Genomic DNA, 22,528 nt, shown 5'->3' with positions numbered 1-22,528 from the left:
TATGAAGAGATATGGAGTTAATGTAAATGATACATTATTAATATCAATACGTGGTAAAACCTAAATATGGAACGTTTGTATCGTCCCCCATCTTCAAGTCACCATGAGGCATTCAACGATGATTAATATTTCTCATAATTGGTAGTAAGTTCGATTACCATTCACACCGGTTTGAGCAGAATTAATAGTCAAACATCATACAAACCTATTTTTATCACAGTTTGTTGATACTTTTTTAATTTCACCAAAAAAGAATAGAAATCAAACATTGTGTCTAGGATTTCTAAATCTTTACTTAGAGGAATAAGTTGACGTTACTTTTCTTTAAGATATTTATATTTTTTGTCAAACGAAGTTGGCGAAGGGCTAAAGTGTTTCATTTGTCCGTCATAAAGTTAAAGTCCATCTTTCTGTGGAAGTATAAGTCATAGTTCTTGAGAATTTGTTTAAAGATAAGTTTTAAATAACCACGGGTGATAATGTTTCCGTTTTATAAATGTCCTTGATTAGTTGGAATACTTAAATGGCACCCGTGTCAATGGTCTTGGTGCAAATTTTCGAAATGTTTGGTTTCTAATATCCTTTAGCTTCGTGTTAAATAAATGTCTGTCGAGTTATACTTTAGGCCAGATGAAATGGAAAGCAACAATATCAAAGGAATGTAAAAAAAACTTGACAGAAATCAAAATTGAGCAAAACCCGAAAAACGTATCACAGCTATTCAAAAGCAAATACAGATTTGATCAAGTGTTTTTTTATATTGATATTTAACACTTTTTTGCAGCAGTCAATTGTTATTGGTGCAGAAAGCTAGAGGTCTGGGCAGAAACATCAAGGAAATGTTAATGCCAATCAGTAGATGCACTATGAAAATCACAAGGCTATCGAGGCCTCCTTTATTTTTTGACTTTGTCCATTTTCGACATAAAAATTGCAAATTACATGTAACTAGACAGTTGTTTTTCATTCGTTGGATATGTTTTGATAAGGGACTTTCCGTTGTGAAATTACCTAGGAGTTTAGTTGTGTTAATGTACTTTTTATATATCACGTCTGTATACAGGGTTTCCGCTGGCGGTAATAAGTGTGGCGATTAAAATTCGTCATTGGCGAAAGAATTTGGCGAAAGAAATATATATAACGATTTACTTTCAGCCATCTTGTTTATTTCATGTTTTTTTCGGGTTTCTCTGACTTTACCTATCAGACAATACTCGGAATTCAACTTGAACTCGTTAAGATTTTGACAGAAAAGCAATAGTCCCTCAATAATCAGCTGATTGCATTTATAGCTATCGACATCAAAGAATTAATTAATAAAGGTGTTAAAGTAGGGTGACAGAATAGGAAAAAAGTCGATTATTAAAAGAGTTTAATGTCACTTCATAGTATACGGCTACAAATTAGCACAGTTCTAGAAAAATGATTTTACTTGAATTTAAGATTGGTCGTCAAAAAGTCGTATGGTGCAGTTTTTTTTTATTTAAGCTTTTAGTCAGCAAATTTGACTTCAAATGCAGATCGTTAGTGGCATGCGATTTTGCTTTTTATTCAAAAGCTGCCCTCAAATATTTTTCTTTTTTGTTTTATTTAGACATCAAACATAATGCTCAATGCCTTAGGCGAAACAAATAATCCTAAAAGACTTTTGATGACAAATTATGAAGGTAGAAACTACTGTTAACGGGGAAATTTTGTGTTTTACCTGATTCCAACATCATACAAAGAAGCGCTGGTGAATGGATTATATCGTTTTTACTATAAAGTAATAAAACTTAATTTTTTCTTAGCATGTACACATGTTTGTTATGAGGTAAGATTGTTTAAATGATATTTTTTAAACTTTTAAGAACCTCTGCTATTCAATCATTTACTTAATAAAATTCCGGATAGTTGTGTCTCGTCCATGATTGGGCTGAATACATAGTTTTTCTGTAATATTTTGGACTTGATATAACTCATTTCTGTTGATGTTTTGTTGTTCTGATGAACTATTTAGGTGTCCATTATTCTTTTTAATGTTGTGTTGATATAATTTTATCTATATAAGAGGCAAAATAAGTGTTTCAGTTGTTTATCTAAGAAATAGGGATCTGACAAAATCCCCAAAAATATAACAAAACTAGAAAGTCCGATGAAACTTGGCTTGAACATTTAAAGTAAGTAAACATTCAGTTTAATCCCTTACAAATTGTTATTTTTTAAATGCGGAATAATTGATTTATTATACCGCTTACAGTAAATCGAGGTATTTTGGGTGTAATGATGACATTTACCCGACAATGCGTTGGTGATTATGACTTTAGTTTATTCAAAGATGGATATCTATGGTTAACTATATTCGTTTGAAAATTGTTTATAATAAAAGTGGACACATATTTATAGCTTGTTGTTCGGTGTGAGTCACGGCTCCGTGTTGAAGGCCGTACTTTAACCTATAATGGTTTACTTTTTAAATTGTTATTTGGATGGAGAGTTGTCTCATTGGCACTCACACCACATCTATCTATATCTACATATGATGCATTAATCTACAAAACATAATAATATTTACAGTTGGAACTGCAATTTGAAATGCAGAACATGTTTTTAAAGACCTAAAGAAAACCATTTTGCTTATAGTTCTTTGATTTTAAATTCAGATATCCTTTGACTACGCATCTGTCAGTCAGTACTTACATTTCCTTAGTCAACTTGTGATAAAAGCTACTACAGAAACCAAAATGTTTGCTTCATATCTTGACCTGCTGGTTAATATTGAGACAGATTGACGACGACAAACAAAATCTGTACTTTAGAGACCGATTTTAACTTCTCAATTGTCAATTTCCCCATCATGTCTCAATGTAAGTACACTCACCCGCGCTATCGTATAATGTGCACTTATCTCAAATGATACCTTCCGCTCGTGTATGTTAAGTCAATACAGACTTATTGAACAGGGATGTACCCCTGACTAATTAAAACAGAACGCAAGTTTCAAAGGTAATAAGTTATATTCAAACATATTAGTCGACCAAAATATCAAAACCGCATGGTAAAAGTCGAAGAAGGACGTAAACAAAATTTTACAAAACTCGACATAGACCACTAAAGATCAATGTTCACGAATCATACTCAAAACTAGGGATTATCTCGTGTGCCCTCGGAAGGTTTATCATATTCTGTTTCAATTGTGACACGTGAGTTTCAAAAGTGGATTTTTTTTGGTGACATGTACTTTTAAAATTATGAAGAAGTACTGGCGACTGAAATAGACATAACATTATTTATCACCGCTTCACGAGTATGTTATATTTAAGCTCCGTCGTGACCCAACTAGCTAGCATAATCTTTTTGCAGTTTAAGATTTTTAGAGTCTACGTATCAGATCAGATCTGAAAATTTCCCTACCTTTTGTTTAAAAACATGAAAATCGGTAAACTACTGTTGCCTCTAATGTTTCCTTGATACAAACAGATAAAATAGCAGCCGGTTTAAGTCAAGAAATCGAAGTTAAGTCTATCAAAGGTTGTGATCTGTGTACTATTGTTTGTCTATGTGTGTTTCCTTTTTTGGCCATGGCGTTTTTAGTTTATTTTCGACTAATGACTTTAATTTCCCCGGGCTCTGGTATATTTTGTCTCTCTTTAATACGATTGCATCTATTGTAATAAAACTAAAACTATTAATGCTAATTTTTCATACAGCCAGTACATACCTTTTCTGGGAAGCAAACTGTATTCTGAATCACAAGAACATTAACGGAATAAAGTTTTTTACCATTAGCAGAGAGATAAAAATGCTTTTCCTAGTTCAGGTTTTAAATTAATAATATAGACCAGACTGAAGGGCACAACGAACTTGACAATCGGAAATATTCTGCAGACTACAGTCATGTGATAATGACTAGTGTCTACTGTGGATCAGGGAGGGGTATTTTCTTGACTTTTGTAAAGAGAAATTTTGAGTCACAAGTTGCAGGACAAAATGTGTTTATGCCCAACCTACGATAGTAGAGGGGCATTATGTTTTCTGGTCTGTGTGTCCGTCTGTTCTTCCGTCTGTGCGTCCGTCTGTTCGTCCGTCTGTGTGTCGTACCGTCTGTCCCGCTTCATGTTAAAGTATTTGGTCAAGGTAGTTTTTGATGAAGCTGAAGACCAATCAACTTGAACCTTAATACACATGTTCCCTATGATATGATCTTTCTGATTTAAAGTCATATTAGACTTTTGACCCCAATTTCACGGTCCACTATACATAGAAAATGAAAGTGTGAGTGGGGCATCCGTGTATTTTGGACACATTCTTTTTTTTATATACAAGGTTATTTTGATTTTTGTCTTAGAGGTGCTCTAATGTTTCAGACGTGCATGTCCCCTATTTATAGATTGATATGGCCAAAGAGTATTTTAGTATGACGAAATGTTTGGAAATTGATGTATAATGATGCTGGACAAAAGCTCACTCTATGTAGTACACAAACATTTTACCACCACTCTTTTGCAATGCACAACACGTTGAATGTCCTAAGTTTAACATTCATTTTCGAAATATTATTATAGAATTCTTGACTTATGAATTTTGCCGTGTTCTTTAAACACTATGGACCATTACTGACATTCGAGATTTTCTAAACCTTTCATTACGAACAAATAGTATTCCAGCCAAGGGTCATAACATCGTTATTACGTTCCCACATTACCAAAAATATTTTGCATATTTAGTGCTTGATAAATTATCCTGCATAGAAAGAAAAATATTATCTTGCGTTACTTAGTTTGGGATTGAAACTGAAACTGTCTCCATTTCAAACGAATAAAAGGCTGTTCTATCATAAAACATATATTTTTTAAAGTTGTTAATTTATTTTGAAATGATTTATTTATCCTATTAATAAAAACAAATTCAATAGAAATCGTCCTGACATTGTAAAAACTCAATCATAAGTATGTTTTGAAATAATTGTTATTGTCTGTTTTGCATGTACCGAGTTCAACATTTATGCAAAAACCTTAGTTTCCTCTTTCATTGAGGTATTCTTGATGGTTATATTAATAAATACATATTTACTCATAATTTTCTATAAATTTTGTTAAGTTTTGACGGACGTTGTTCTCATTAATTGAAAAAAAAATACATCATATAAATTTGAAATCTACCCCCCTTTTTGTAAAGTCGCATACGTGTGTTCGGAAATCTCATTTAATGATTTGTTTTTTATGGAAAAGTCATGAAGAAGAAAATAGATTCCAGTTTTAAATCATTCTACAGTAAAAAGGGTATTTAAATTGGAGTTAGATATTCAATTTTGTTTTTCCTTGAACACGACATGTGATCTTTGATCATGATTACTGAAAAACTGCACCATATTTTCTTTTGACGACCAGAATAATCTCAAAGTTCACATATTTCCGAATCCAATGATATATGATACATCCGTATACCATTTTTGACGATTAAAATTTCATAAATCCGACTGTGGTTACCGGCCTATTAATTGTATGATATGACAAAATTATATGGTTAAATGGCTTCAGTAACATGTCACAAAAGGGATTTATTAACCACGTTGCAACGCACGTGTTTGAAGCAATTTTTTTACGCTTCCTCTCCTTCTTTTAATGATAGTCCAAAAAAGAAAACTGTTGTTATGACGAAATATGTTCAAAAGCAAGAAAGTTCTCTGATTTTAAACTTTATCATTTAACTTTCATATTGATAATTGATTTAAGTCGGTACGTTAAAGTCGTTTGAGTGACACACGTGTTTTAAGCATACCGTTTTACTTATTGACGATGGTCTAGAAACGAAAACGGTTTTTATGAATAAATCTATTCAAAAGGTTGGCATGAGATTAACCCTTCAATATAATGACTACACCTTACACGAGGGATCAATAGCAGGTGATAAAATGTTTTGTTTTGATGTAAAAACTACTTTTTATTTAGGGGGGCTGGAAACAAAAGGAAAATTTCTAAAAGAAAAGATTTATTTGTGTTACTTGGCGAAAACAAATAATAAAGTGGCGAACAAAATATTATTTTGGCGAAAGAGTTGGCGAAAAAAATAATTGACCCAGGGGAAACCCTGTCTGTATATTAGAGTAAAATATGAATTAACTATGTTAAATACTAATACGAAATAACATATTGTCAACTAATGAGAAAAACAGAATATAATTGTACATTCAAGTTATACTGCTTAAAATGAAATTTTAAAGTAACATTTTATAGTAAAAAGACACACAAACCTTTAGTTATTAGTGTAATCAATAAATCAGCTACTGCATGTACAATTTTAAATTGAGTTTTGAGGGAATGATAGCATAATAAACGTTCGTCAGTAAAAGTTACTATGATTCCCTCTTTACAGATATAAAACAGCGCGAAGAAAATAGAAAAGGACCTGTTTACTATTGAATTATATTTTGTTCCATTAAAACAACCTTTTGTAGCTAAATGTAAAAGACGATATGTATATCTCCAAGTAAAATTGTCCGCTGTATTGGGCCACATTTCCCCTGAATGATTAATACTAAAGGGAGTGTGTAAAGTATTTAATTTGATAAATAGGTAGAAATAGAATTTTATAATTGACTGAACCAATGTAACAAAGAATACATACCTTATTTACTTTATTTGGATCTATATCTCCTCTTTCTAATAACAATTGGACCATCTCAAGGTTTTGATTTTTAACTGCTGTGTGTAAAGGAGTGTCACCATTGATCTGAAATAAACGCATTAACTTGATTAAGCCTTTTAAATCAACATCATAATAACCTTATTATCTCGAAAATCGCCTCAAAAAAATATATTCAAACAAAAAATGGTTAACGTCAAATTAAAAGTATGCACTGATATACAGTATCACATCTGGATTATCATCAAATCAAAAACAAAACCTATGCATGCATATTTAGAAACGCTATTATGAAAAATACGCATTTGTCTGTGCTTTCATCTTACGATACAATAATTCAAATCATAATAATATAAACTATGTTCTCCGTATACAACATAGGGGTAAACATTATTATTTAACTATGTGAATTTGACGTTCAATTTGTTACAAATGTAGAGAAAAAGGTATGACGTCACTTGTAATGCAAAGCTTATTGTACTTTATAAAACCATTGAACAAACACTTTAAGGGGATTTGGGGGTACGTATTTATCCTGTTGCGAAATAATGTATCTTCACCTTTCTATCATAACATGATTTCAAACTAATTTGTAGTAATGCAAATTTCCGCCCTTCTTCTATGTTATATTTTTTTTTTACATTTTTTTTTGTTGATAGAGAAAAATGTAAATGGCAAACATTGTCAGCTAGACTAGATCTTGATATAAGTCAAAAATGACCAAAATCTAGATTAATAAAAACACGTTAGTTAGATCTTCAAAAAAGAAATGAGGCTTTAATTATTAGTCACTTTCATTGACGAGTATTACCAATTTTGATTTTTTGGCTGAGTAAAGTAAAGACACTTTAAACAATATAGTAAATGGTCAGCAAGACCTGGTCTTCGAAGAGGTAAACGGCCTTTATTTTTGAAATTTATTTTTGAAATTATTTTCTTGAAAGACGTTTTAACTCTTTGTTACTTTTCTAAAAACTATGTTAAATTCAAAGAAACTTAAATAAAGACAACGGTAGTATGCGAATGTTTAACAATCATCGATTGATTTAGAGAAAATGAATCCGGGTGACAAACTTAAACCGAGGGAAACAACGGAACAACAGAAACACTAAAGTAACACAGCATTTTTTTCGTACGTAGAACAGATCCGCAAATCAATCGTTATTCGAATCAATATAGGCTTCATGACAAATTTATCTGTTGTCCTTGTTTGCCTTGAAAGGAAACATTGTAATCTTTGATCAAAATATTTTTCTGAAAGAGTTAGGGGGAAATTAAAAATACTATTCCAATAATTTGACAACACATTTAAAAGATGTTAAGGTCAATAAACGCAATTAAATGACAGACACAATGTCAATACATATTTAAATGAAAAGACTAATTGTGAACAAATTCAACAGATGAAATGGGCTTTTAACTAGCAAAACAAATTACAAGATGAAACATCAATACTCCTTGATTATGGACACGATGGAGACAAACAATTTAAAGGACATGCAGAGTTTTACAACTATTTATCAATTGTCTCATTTCTGGTCCCAAATCACTAAAAAATGTGTAACATTTTTTGCCGATAAATATTCTTTTATTCATCAAAATGTTTATTTTAGAATTGATACAGTTGTAATATTCAGCTAGTTGGTAAGGTCCAGGAACAGTAAATTGGCTATGCCACCGATTTTGGTAAGCAAACAACTTTGGCTTGTTAAACTATAACTGCAAATCGAAAATATAATGCATATATCACTTTTTTTCTTATATACAGCTGACGGAAATTGGTCACAATAGGTAAACATTGAAATTAATATAAATTCCAGTTTCTAGTAAATATTTTTTTTTTAATGTCTGTTGTTGAAAAATAAATTACCATCCTATTAAACATAAAATGAAAGGTTCGACGAATTTGTTGTCGGTGCATTGACTAATATGTAATCTAGTCGGTATTAAAAAATGTAAAAAATGACGTTTTACAGCGTATGACGTAATACGGTTACGCTTATTTCGACGTTGTATACCCCCACTTTGAATGTGAAAAGCATAAAAGGAAGTGGGATACCCAATTACTATTTTACATGAATAATACTAACATTCACGAATCAACAACATATTTTTTATCGACAGGTTGTATATATTCATATTGGCACAAATGGTAACCGTTTAGAAAAAACGTGTTCTGATACTGGTATGAATTAAATGTTATGGCCAAACTCAGTAGAGAACCGTCTGACTTCCATTTAATTGATATTTTCAACAACACTTACCGGTATCTTGATAATATTTTTTTTCTGCTAAAATTTACACAATATGGACTTATTTTAAATGAATCCAATATCAACCCTAATACCGGTATTTCTATTTTTATTTATTTTCTTATTACACCAGAAACTCTACACAAACATTTACGACTTAAAGATAAATTTGTCTTTCTCTCTTGTGAATTTTGCTGTTTTTACGGTGATGTTCCTTTGGCACCATCTGATGGTGTTTATATATCTATATGAGTTGACGTTTTGGATTTCAATGTGCGTAATCTATAGATTACTACAATGTAGTAAGTCAAGGATTTTATGACCAAAAAAATGAAAACTTAATTTAAATTCAATTATTTCAAACGGTAAAGCACATCTCGATTGTTACGGTGATGTCGATGACCGCGTCCTGAAATGTTGATACGATCCGGATAAATTGATCAAATCTTTACAAAAATCTATTTTGATATGTTTCCCTTCAACACTGTAATTAAATCTTGAATATTATTTGTAATGGTATACATATTGATTTTTGTTATCAGTCAATTTAAAACAAACACAAGGTCATGATAATCTATGACTGTTAATGACGTCTAAACACTTAATCCTTTGGACGTTTGATGTGTATGGAATAAATGTTTTGCTCAAGATAAATGATATTTTATAAGTTGTTATTGTTTTTGAACTAGGTGTCAGTGTTTGCTAGTAAACATAAATCTGTACTTTGTATATATATAAATAAGAAGATGCTGTCTGATTGCCAATGGAACAACTCAAAAATGACACCGAAATCAACAACTATATGTCACATTACACCCTTCAACAAAGAGAAAGCCCATACCGCATAGTCAACTATAATAAGCTCCGACATAACAAATGTTAAACAATTCAAACTAGAAAAATAACGTCCTAATTAATTGACCAAAAACATGAACGAAAAACAAATATGCAAAACAGAAACAAACGACAACCACCTAATTAAAGGCTCCTGACTTTGGACAGGAACATACATACAGACCGTGGCGATTTAAACATGTTAGCATGATCCAAACCTTACCACTGACCTGGAACAGTGGTTTAACAGTACAACACAAGAACTATAAAAATCCGTTGAAAAAGGCTGAACTAATCAGATTGAAACAAATAGAAGAACATTTAACAAAACACAAAGAGCGGACGTGACCGGGTACTTGTACTTGTACATCACAACAACAAAAAGACCCTACGTACAGATTTGATAGTATTGACATGTTGTGCCTTTTTTTGTTGTAAAGGATTAAGGATGAAGGATGATACTATACCATGCTGTGATTTCTGTTTAATTGTTTTGATTTGTATCGACCTGATGAGTTAATAGAGGTCAAAATACGGCCGTTAACCGTTAATTGTGTAATGTGAAAACAAACACAATTTGAACCTTGATTGTCAGTTTATTGTGAATTTCCATGGCAGGTGCTGCATGTATAGCACCCAATCTATCTCTTGTTTGGGATAATACGAACATCTTCTGTCGACTAAATTTAATGATAACCAATCAATAGTGGAAGTATATCATCTTAATTATTTTTACCAATGTAAAACACAGAAGTTAATGTGTATTATACCTTTGGTTGTCAAGTGTTATCAGACATAACACATATATTTTATTTTTCATTTTAATACTTTACCCACCATTAGTGTGAAACAGTATACACGAAAAAAATGCCCAACCTGATTATTTATCACATTTGTTTTATTTTAAATTATATCTAACTTCCAAAACTCCGACAGCTATAGGTTATCATAGCAGTACCAACATGTGTCCGTGGTCTTATATATGTATATACAAATAGTATAGACTTGTCTGCCAGAAATACCCAATTATTGACTTTGTGTATATTTGAATGGCGGATGATGCTTAAAACATGTACATAGAAGGGGACTTTAACCCTGATTTTGTAATTGATTTTGCTCTTTTAAATTTAATCATCATCATAGACCTATTCTAAATTTAACAAATATTTACACCACATGGTCGATGCCACTGCTGGTACACGTTTCGTCCCCGAGGGTATCACCAGCCTAGTAGTCAGCATTTCGGTGTTGACATGAATATCAATTATATGGTCATTTTTATAAATTTCCTGTTACAAAACATTTAATTTTCCGGAAACTAAGGAATTTCTTATCCAAGGAATAGATTACCGTAACTGTATTAACTTTTATGGAATTTTCGGTCCTGAATTCTCTTCCACACTGTACTTGTTTGACGTTATAACTATTTTGATCTGAGCGTTGATGAGTCTTATGAAGACGTCTGGAGTATAAATTATAATCTTGGTACGTATTAAGTGTGTGGTTTGTAATGGTGAATACGTTCTATTAACAAACATATCCAGACAATAACCATACCCACATCTCCTTATTCTTATTAACGATTGTTGTTTACAAATATGTGTCGGTATCTAACAAAGGAGTAGAAACATAGTTATCATACTTTGGCTCATATATGAAAAAAGTAAAAACACAAAAATACTGAACTCAGAAAAAATCCAATCGGAAAGTCACATATGAGATATTATTATAAATGCGTCAGTTCAAATGAACAATGCGACAAATGGGAACTGTTATCTTAATAACTCTTTTTAGTTACTTTGAAACACCTATTTACAGCTGAGTGTTAATAGCAGATGATATTTTTTAAGTTGCATTCTATTCAATTAGTTCTTTACACCTTTTAACCTTTGAACATTTTTGTATGTTGCGAAGTAGTTAAAAAAAATTAGGATCATTTTATTAAAAAGAATCTTATTGTTGTCAGAGCCGATTAAACGAACGCTGAGATTAACCTGGTTAGAACAAAATTACATACCTTGATAACTTTGTTTGGGTCTATATCTGTTCTTCTTAATAACAAATGAACTATGCCTGGATGTCCATTTAAAACTGCATAATGTAAGGGAGTGTAACTGGACTGAAATAGAAAGGTTGACATGTTTATAATAAATATACAAAAGTATAAAATTGAACGATTTTCCAGAAATAATTTCAATATGAAAAAAAATATTGTTATTCATCATTTTTCTCTAACAATACCTTTGCATATCTTTTTAATTAATCACTATTCTTCTAGAACTGTTTATTGACATGGTTAACAGTTTATGAACTGAAATCTTTTATTTTTAACACGCTTATTCAGCTTTGAGGGATATGACACATTCAATACTTCAATTTTGTTTTCTCTAAAAAGCCTACCATCACGTAGGAAAGGCATTTGCAAGTAAAAGTATTTTCAAACAACTATTGATAAAATGCACATTGCAAATTGGATCCAAAGGAGATAAATTTTTAGACACAATTATCTTAGTTTATAGTTTGTGATATTATAATCTAGCAAATTTCATCATCATTGTTAAGTGCTTATCAATTTTAATCAAACAAATATATCCATGCTATATAGATATAGGAAGATGTGGTATGAGTGACAATTAGACAACTGTCCATCCAAATAACATTTTATAAAAGTAAACCACTATAGGTCATTGTACGGCTTTCAACACGGAGCCTTGGCTCACACCGAACGGCAAGCTATAAAGGGCCCCAAAAATTACTACTGTAAAACAATTCAAACAGGAAAACCAAAGGTTTAATTTATATGTTTGTTTTATCTTGTTTATGATGTTTACATGTTATCGACTTGATTCAACTTATAAAAAAAGATACCAAGTTTATAATACAGTTCACCAATGTAAGCAAAGTATTCTTACATATATTTCTTCGCTGGTTGTTGTTAAATCTTAACTTATTACCCAGGATGTAGACGAGAATGATGACGCCTAATCAGGATTGTGTGTGTAGTATATTTTTAACTACGTTTGTTTTTGTTTGGTTTTGATGTTTAAATTGTTACCATTTTGCAATGTGACTTTTCTCCAAATCATTATTATTTTCTATGTCGTTGACAAGGGTTCTTACTTAAACGTTTTTAACCCGTCAATACATTTAAGAATATATAATTTCAAAAACTTTATTTTTCAGTAGTTCAATTGGTGATATGAGCATTAATGATGACAAAAAGAGACTTTTGAGGAAATGTAGCATTCCTATGTATAAAAGGAAGGCCTTGTCTAACAAAAAAGAGTGTTAGTAATTCTTTATTCCACTGTACTGTATTAATTGATTTGTTATTCAGATACATACGCCAGTAGCTAAAGAAGTTTTTGTTTCTAACATTTAGTGATTTATACAGATTCTGGTTTTAGTAACTTTATTTTCTGGAAAAGGAATCTTAAATTAATGTATGCATTTTAATCTGATCATTATAAAAAAAAATGTACAAACAAATATAAATGAATCAAAGATAAGATGCCGTGTTAATTTTTTTTGTTTTACGAGTTGTGTGGTTTCTCTGATAATTTTCTATGACTGTTTAACTGGATAGTAATCGTATATTTTGCGTGACAGATCTGTCAAAACGACTCTCCTTACCTGATTGTCTTTATTTGGATCTATGTCTGTTCTTTCTACTAATAACTTGACTATATCTAGATTTTCCCCTCTAACAGCTGAGTATAAAGGAGTATCCCCATTCTATATAAAAGAGTTGTAATATTAGACAAAGCCATCATTCAACAATTTGAGAAGTTAGTTTATGAATTAAAAGACCGTTTTCACATATTTCTCTTAAATCTATTAACATGTAATAGATAATGCATATTTTGAGGTTTTTTCTGTTGCATAAAACGTCGTAAGGAGGTCATTGTGTGGACAGTCCGGAAGCCACAGGCGTGTTGTTCATCAAGAAAAACGTTGTAGTATGCTTTAGCTGACTTGTATACTTAAAACGTATTATTTTCCGTAAATACTTGTAGTATTTTCATTCTTCTTTACCGACCAAACTAAAGTGTTATATTCTGTTCTAATGAGTTCAGGTTTTAATACGCCTAACGGCTCATGCATCATGTGAAATAAAACTCGCTTTCTACTCAAGATATAAATTTATAACTCGTTGTCCAGTTCCAAAATGCACAATAAAAATATTACTGTAACTGAATGGAGCAAGACAATTGTTACGGCATGAAAAATGCAATATGAAGGTAAGAATATCTCTCCATACACGTACACAAAGTTAGAACCATTTTTTTACGGCGATTTGTTTTGGGGAGAAAGGGTTATTGTAGTATAGTGTAGAAGATATGTGAATCAAAAAATATTTTTTAATATTTTCGGGTTGATTTTTTTTATTTTTGACATTACTTTGCGTATGAAAGGTAAAAGGACTCTAAAAAAACATTTCTTATTGGCTTAAAGCATATGCAGTCTTATATTCACTGCGGGGAAACACGAAAGGTTATTTAAGACTTGTTACCGTGAACGTGTACGTAATTGTAGTTATTCCATAAGCAACGTCAACGTTGACGTCATGCAAATTAACCATTTTTCGTTTCTTCTTTTTTTTTTCGGTTTAACTGTGTTGCCCTTCTTGTTTTTGGTGTACTTGTTTTGGTAACCTTTACAAAATATTTCAACATTATTCTAGCTAGCAACTGCCAAAACAAATTATAAATTCAGTTCAAAACAAATAATATATTTAGCAAAATATGAGGAGCAGTATGAAATCTATATTGATAAAATACGAAAATTGGGTTAGGATTAAAAGTCATGAACAGTACAGACCATGGCATAGTCTGATAATTCTGAGTATTTGTTTGTATGACACGTTGTGACTTAAGTCCTCGAGCAGAGGTATGACCACCTGTAGTGTCAATGATTGGGTAAAAAGCTGACAAAACAAGTGTAATTTTATTGTCTGTATTAGCTAAGGGTAATAAAGTACAACATAGATTAAAGATAGAAAGTAGATTTACAATTAAAAAAGTGTGCATTGATATGCTTCGTATTTTTGGTCATTATATATTCAAATTTTTTTTACATTAGTCTTTTTTATGATTAATTATTATACTTTTTTATATTTAAAATAAAACAGGGACTATTATTATATGTATAGTGAGATTAATTTAATTTCTCTGAATAAAAGTCAAATATTTTCCTTGATTTGGTTTTATATGTGTTTCTTTAATTTCTTTTCCAACTTGACATTGTCAGAATTTAAATATTCAATTAACTTTTGAAGTATATCTGATAAAAGCAATTTACAATACTAAAAAAACAACTTTCTAATATCACAGTAGATATGATTTCTATTATTTGAACATGCTGGATATGAAAGAGGAATTACTTCAAATAATATATTTTTTTTATGAAAAAGTTCATTGTTAAAAATTGTTCAATCAATACCATTATTAGATTAATAACTAATATCAGATTGTAATAGCCATATACACTAATAACCCTGCATTTCAACGATATGTATAATGTATTATTATTCAAAAAAAGAAAGAAAAAATTAGAACTTTGTTTCTCAAAGAAAATATCTCAAATCAGAGCATTTAGTTTGTGTCCCGTCACTTTTTGTCCTTCATACTTAAATAAATGAATAAAAAGACTTAAATGAAAAGTCAATTTATCATTTTTCGTATGAATGAATTATATGAACAGAAATTACAGAAAAAAATCCACACTGTAAATCAGTTCACAGCATTTTGTTAACTTTAGATTTGACTATTTTTGTCATATCTGACTTGTTTTCTTATTATCATTAACCTCTGTTATTTGAAAAACATAACAACATAAATATACTTTTATTGATAACAATGTTGATAATTTTGATAGCATACAAATTGAAAAAAGCATTTAGCTTAGATTAGATAATTTAGAAAATGTAGAACTAATTAATATCTTCTATAAATATACAAAAAAAACATTTCCATTTTTCATTGATGTTTCTTATCTTAAAGTTCAACTGTAAAATATTGGTAAAAATGAAACTCTACAGGTACAAAATGTGTCAAAAAATTGTCAACTGATGACAGTAAAATAACACACCATGATGACATCTTATTTTAAAATGTGTACTCTAGTAAAAAAAATTGCTGATTTCAGCAGATACAATGATTTATAAACTTCAATTCAAGTCGATAATTGTATAATATTAAAGCAATCCCACCCTTTGTAATATATTTCTACTCTTTGTATTCTGGGGTCTGATTATGTTCACTAATTAATACTTATACGTGTCATTTTATGCCACGCCAATTTAATTTCTTGATTTGAAAATGTTAATAACAAAACAATAAATTTGCAATTTTTTTAGGCGAAGCTTAAAAGTAACATTTTTTTTTGTAAACATAAAATCATAGGTTCTGATAGTTTTGATCACAACAAGATGGTATGAAACTTGATTTACCACTTGTACTTAACATTTTTTTTTAATTCATCAACTACTAGACTGTTTTTCTTTTGTTCACCAAGAAATGTAATGCCCACTTTTGATTGGAATTCTTGTACTACTGTTTCTTTGAGAGAACATCGGATCTTGATAAATAATCAAATAATTATTTCAACTGCATAAAATGATCTCCATTGAATATCCTAGGATGTCTTTCCTACTTCACAGGACACCGTTGTCTTGTATGAAGCAGGAACTGCTCATCCTTCCGGAACATCTGAGTTTACTCCCAGTGTTTAGGGATTTTGAACGACAACTACTTAACAACTGCAGGCTCCTGACTAAGGACAGGTACATACAAATGCACGGGTTATGGATAGTTTTGTCCGCCGGCAAACGATATTGCAGTTGAAGGCAACACTTCTCCTTCTTAATAAGGAAATGCAACATGATTTTATGAAGAATTGTCTTGGACTTTGAAAAGATATATGTGTTATGCTCGAACCAGTATAAATGGCCTGATTTGACGTTGACTAAAACACTCTCGCGATTGTTTTCATTTTTCTAATCTTTACAATAATAAACGGCGCGTGGAATAGATACAATTGCATTTCCGGATGCGGGAAGCGGGAATATTTTTAAAACATTTTTTCCGTTTAGAAAAAAACATGTGTGGGCGAGTCCGTCGAACAAGGAATTAAATGGGTTTGGCGTTATATGCTCTGGTGAAACAAAATCCGCCACAATTTGGCCATCCATTCATTGTGTGTTTTATTTAGCAAATTACAAACACAAAAACGAATATCAAATATTATACAGTTTAATATACAATTTTCAGTTCAAAACACATCTTTGAATTCCATTGCCCCTTGTGTTGTGCTATTACATAACTTTTCCAGATTAAGGAAGGGTTTAGCGCCAACAAATAAGTTATACCCACAACTTTTTGCATGTGGCTGACCGAAGAACAGATAGCAGATAACAGCCGAAGGCCACCAATGGGTCTTCAACGCAGCAAGAAAATCCAGCATCAGCTTGCCCCTAAGTAAAATGTGTATTAGTCATACTTCACTCCAGAACATATAAATGAACTAAAATTAATAAAACATACAAGACTATCGAAGGTCAGAGGCACCTGACTTGGGACAGGCGCAAACGTGCCGCAGGGTTAAACATGTTTTGTGAGATCTCAACCCCCCTAGCCAGTGTAGAATAAAGCAACGCATAGCAATACGCACAGTATAACTCAGTTTAAAAGAAGTCCGAGTCCGATGCCAGAATACGTACCAAAAGTAACTACGCAAAATGACAACGATACAAAAATTAACACAGGACTTTTAGCAGTTTTAGACATGCCAGCTTCTAAACACACTTGACATGATTAAAAGATTGTGTCTTCATCATGTGAAAATCAAGCACAATCACTCCCGTTTAGTATTATGCCATCATAAAATATGTGAAAAAAACATAACAGTATCCTGCAAACATCAGATTTTAGAATAAATGTGTTTATTTCGGATGCAAAGACCCTACAAGTGAATCAATATTAATACTAAAATATGCCATTCGTAATGACCTGAAACCAGTATCGTAACTATATTCCTTCTAAATGAGCCTGTTTAAAGGTTTTGTAAGCTTTGAAATGATTGCCGACATTTATGTGCTTTGTAAAGAATATAACCATAAATAAACTCATCATAGATACCAGGACTAAAATTTGTATAAACGCCAGACGCGCGTTTCGTCTACAACAGACTCATCAGTGACGCTTGAATCCAAAAAAGTTAAAAAGGCCAAATAAAGTACAAAAATGAAGAGCTTTGAGGACCAAAATTCCTAAAAGTGTTGCCAAATACAGCTAAGGTAAAAAGATTGGATGTGAAATACCCGAACGTATAAAATGTCCCTATGTTGATTTATATTTGCGCATGATGTCCTTGCACTGATGATAAAATAAAGTAAATCGTATGACTAGTTTGGATATCGAAAACCCTGGAGTAATACTTTTGAGTTTAAATCACATACGTTGTTACATACACGAGCGATTCAAACAAATTAAGCTGTATAAACACCATCAAATGATGACAAGGGAACGTCACCTTCTAAAAATGGATAAATAACAACAGGAAATGAAAAATCATCTCTTTTATCATAAATTTTGGTATTGACCTTCCCGTTAAGGATATAGATATCAAGATTCAAGAAAAGGCGGTGTTCTGTGTTAGTTTTGTCTTGTTGTTGTTTGGAAGGAGAAATCTTGTCAGTGTACATACTGTCGTCATTATTTAGAGTCAACATATCACATGTATCATTCAAAAAACTAAGTGATATAATTCGTTTGAAATAAGATGTTTTTTTATGAGTCTTTTTAAGTCATTTATAGTTACTCATAACAACACAGACACAGGTACGCAATAAGTGGTGCACAGTTAGTCCACATGGGAATTCCGATAACTTGACGATATACGAAATCTCCATTGAATTTTATCAAGTAAAAATTCAAGGGCAGTAATAGTATCAAAGCAGCTTCAATTGACATAGTTTTTTTGTTTGTTGTTACTAAAAAATTACCTAAAAAAATTGGAACATTTATATTCGTATTCTGACTTTTTAATTGCATTGTTAATGAGGAGTGTAATTTTTTTCTAAATAAGACTATGAGGCAAAATATATATGGTAGAACATCTTAACTTCTAACAGATTTGAAATCACCAATATAAGCATGCAAAAAGTAAAATCACAAAAATACTGAACTTAGAGGAAGATCAATTGGGAAAGTCCATAATCACATGGCAAAATCAAATAACAAAACGCATCAAAAACGAATGGACAAGAACTGTCATATTCCTTACCTGGTACAGGCATTTTCAAATGTAGAAAATGGTGGATTAAACCTGGTTCTATAGCGCTAACCCTCTCACTTTTGTAATGACAGTCTCATCAATTTCCGATATTTTTACATTGATGCGTTAAATAAACAGACACAATAAATATAATAGTCAAAATATGGGTACATCAGTCATCATCGTTTAACAATTTTAAAAGGAACAATTTAACTGAACACAAAAACATCTACTATCTACGAACACATTTATTGAGTATTTATCAAGTATTTCCAACGAATTTTTGACACTCCAATAGTAATTAATTCCATTATTCGTAAAGGCCTTATTTGAACAATGCATTACCTGGTCTTTTAAATGTACCAAGTGTACTAGTAAGTATAATAGGTAGTTGAGTAGTCGAACAATGGATTGGATATAAAGCATCGGAAGCCAGTACATGGTTTTAACTTTCATAGTATTGGGTTCCGCTTCACTCTAAAAATTGTGTTAAGCCCCTGAACAATTTGTGTTACATGTTTTACCTTATAATATTAAAAACCTATACACATAAAATGAGCACATGTTCTTTGGTTGTATATGTTTATCTTCATAACATGATAGAGGATTAATGGGATGGATTAAAACATGTATATTATATCATATCTATCAAATCTATAATCCCGCATTCACCTTGAGACCAAAACGTATCGTTTTACACAAAGAAGCAGTGTGTTCAGCCATTATCACATTACAGTTCCAACGAACGAGAAGCTTAAATTTCATTGTAAGTATTTATTATTGTGTTAAGTTATGTCCGCCCAAGTTATAATACAGTAGCTCTATTTCACACAGAGTTGAATTAGTTATTTTATACATAAATTTTGGTTCAGCCAAAGCATGGTATATGTTATATCTCTGTTTGTTAGGATATACGTAAGATATTTTTTGTTAATCTTGTTAACATCTCGGCTGTACTCGTGAAAGTTCTGTCAGTGAAAAGTGTGATGGGTTAAAAAAAACTTACCATAATTCATTTTAACGTCATTATCAGATGCAGTTTCAGGTCATTGAATTATTCTAGTTCAGTATTCACTTTTGCTACTCTGTTAGGAAACCTGGCCTGATTTTAGAAATGATTTTATTTAAAGTGTAAAGAGTCAACATTATTCGTCCTTTGTGCTCAGGTTTGTGAAAACGTGAGTGAGTCAATCTCTCCATCAAGCTTAAACATGACGAATTTCGACTCCAATGAGACTAAAACACACAGTGTCTTGCATGTTTTGAAATGTATTGCAAAAAAGGAGCAACATTTGGAAAGTTACTCCATGAAATGCGGAAGTACACATTCTTGAAGCAGTGCACAGGAAAGAAGGAGACATTTATAATATTTGTTTGCGAATATAGATCATTAAATTTGACATCTTACTTTTTTTTTTTTTTATGCATTCAATTTATAAAATTGAGAATGGAAATGGGGAATGTGTCAAAGAGACAACAACCCGACCGTAGAAAAAAAAAAGCAGAAGGTCACCAACAGGTCTTATGTATGATATATACATATATATATATTGGTTTTTTTTTAATTCACAAGATGAGTTTGAAAGATACTTTATACTCGAAGACGTCTACGTGTGGCTTGTTCGTCAAAAGATAAACATTGAAATTCGCAACGTGATCAACACAATTCTGATGTTTAATCTGTATATGAAGATAGAATTAACACACAAGTGAAAATTATATGAACCCCCACCCCCCAAAAATAAAATGAAAATAAAAATGAATACAAACTACGAATAGGATATCATAAAATAGATAATTTTTAATTGAAAGGTTTAAATAAATGTATCTAAGTTTCAACATACAATGGTTTGTGAACATGGAGTCAGAAGCTTAGCGCACATTTTACTGAAGCAGCCATTTATATACATGTTGTATGTAATTGTTAGTGAAGGAGCTACTTATAAACATATTGCAAGAAGGCTAGCACTTTAATGTGTTAGTGAAGCAGGTATTTATAAACATGTTGTAAGACAGCTGGCACATTGATACATATGTGAAGCACCCATGTGTATACACGTTGTAAGAAGGCTTTCACATGAATTTGTTAGTGACTGAAGCAGCCACTTGTTTGCACGTTGTAAGAAAGCTGGCACATTGTTATATGAGTGAAGTAGCCACTTGTATACATGTTGTAAGAAAGCTAGCAAATTAATTTGTTAGTGAAGCAGCCACTTGTAAACATCTTGTAAGAAGGCTAGCACAATAATTTGTTAGTGACTGAAGCAGCCATTTATATTCATGTTGTAAGAAAGCTGGCACATTGTTATATTAGTTAAGCAGCCACTTGTATACATGTTGTAAGAAGGCTAGCACCTTTATTTGTTAGTGAAGCAGCCACATGTATACATGTTGTAAGAAGGCTTTCACATCAATTTGTCAGTGACTGCAGCAGCCACTTGTTTACACGTTGTAAGAAAGCTGACACATTGATATATTAGTGAAGCAGCCACTTGTATACATGTTGTAAGAAGGCTTTCACATGAATTTGTTAGTTAAGCAGCCACTTGTATACATGTTGTAAGAAGGCTAGAACATTAATTTGTTAGTGAAGCAGTCACTTATATACATGTTGCAAGAAGGCTATGACATTCATTTTTTAGTGACTGAAGCAGCCATTTGTATACATGCTTACAACTAAATATGCATTCAACATTTTTTTTATTGTGATAAAGGTTGATATTGCTATTACAAGACATTTAAAACCTTATTAAATCAAAAGTGGCTCATCCCGCAACAATTTAAAATGTTGCCTATCGTCATTTCAAATGTGTTATTTAATGAATGTTCCAGAATAGGTATATTTGATTTAAAGGAAACTTCAATTAAAAATTATCTAAAATGCACAACATAGTTATACGATTATTTTGTATCTGAATTAGTTCTTACTGTGTTTACATTGTTAAATGATTTCAACGTTGAATAAGCTGTTTACAGCTACCACATTTGGTTTTTGTTCAATAGTTGCCTCATTCGTAATTAGACCACATTTCCTAATATTTATACCATGTAGTTTTAGAAGTCTGCAGAGATTATAACTTGATTGTAGTAAATTTTCCACACTATATTAGTTTACTGTTTATTTTGTGAGCAATCATTTACTGTTTGCTTGAATAGAAAAATATATATTTTCAATATACACGAATGTATAAGAATTAGAAGGAGAAACATGTTTAATAATAGTTATCAAAGGCACCAAGATGATAATTTAATACTAATAAAATCATTTATTGCTATTATTTCCTTTGAATGTTTGTGTAAGGCCTTCTACAATGAGCAAACTGATAGAGGGTTTTATAAAGGTACCAGACTCTTGTTTTTGACATGCAGAGTTCAAAAGACAATTACAAAAAAATATGTTTGGTTATTTAACGTCCAGTTGCAAATATTTCATGCATTCTCATGAAATCAGAAATGGCGAATAGAACCACGCAACAAAAAAGAAGTACAAATACATGTGTATATTCAACATGTGCTCAGGTTAAACACATATAGGGGTAAAC

General features: G+C 31.3%; 2 protein-coding genes across 2 annotated transcripts in view; both read right to left on the bottom strand.

Annotated features, from left to right (window-relative positions):
• Positions 1 to 6,709, bottom strand: part of LOC143076378 (uncharacterized) — a 55,352-nt gene extending 48,643 nt beyond the window's left edge. Inside the window, exon 1 of the mRNA XM_076252117.1 lies at positions 6,607 to 6,709. Coding sequence (XP_076108232.1) covers positions 6,607 to 6,660 — 54 coding nt within the window. The 5' untranslated portion in view covers positions 6,661 to 6,709. The remainder of the gene's footprint in view (positions 1 to 6,606) is intronic.
• Positions 6,710 to 11,160: 4,451 nt separating this feature from the next.
• Positions 11,161 to 22,528, bottom strand: part of LOC143074139 (uncharacterized) — a 106,661-nt gene continuing 95,293 nt past the window's right edge. Inside the window, exons 8-10 of the mRNA XM_076249686.1 lie at positions 13,344 to 13,445; positions 11,728 to 11,829; positions 11,161 to 11,172 (exon numbers count right to left, since the gene is read on the bottom strand). Of these exons, the coding sequence (XP_076105801.1) occupies positions 11,161 to 11,172; positions 11,728 to 11,829; positions 13,344 to 13,445 (216 nt within the window). The remainder of the gene's footprint in view (positions 11,173 to 11,727; positions 11,830 to 13,343; positions 13,446 to 22,528) is intronic.

Source organism: Mytilus galloprovincialis, chromosome 5 (assembly GCF_965363235.1).
Source record: "Mytilus galloprovincialis chromosome 5, xbMytGall1.hap1.1, whole genome shotgun sequence".
In the NCBI taxonomy this organism is placed as follows: domain Eukaryota; kingdom Metazoa; phylum Mollusca; class Bivalvia; order Mytilida; family Mytilidae; genus Mytilus; species Mytilus galloprovincialis.
The sequence above is the reverse complement of the archived record's forward strand: the minus strand, read 5'-3'. Positions and strand labels throughout refer to the sequence as shown.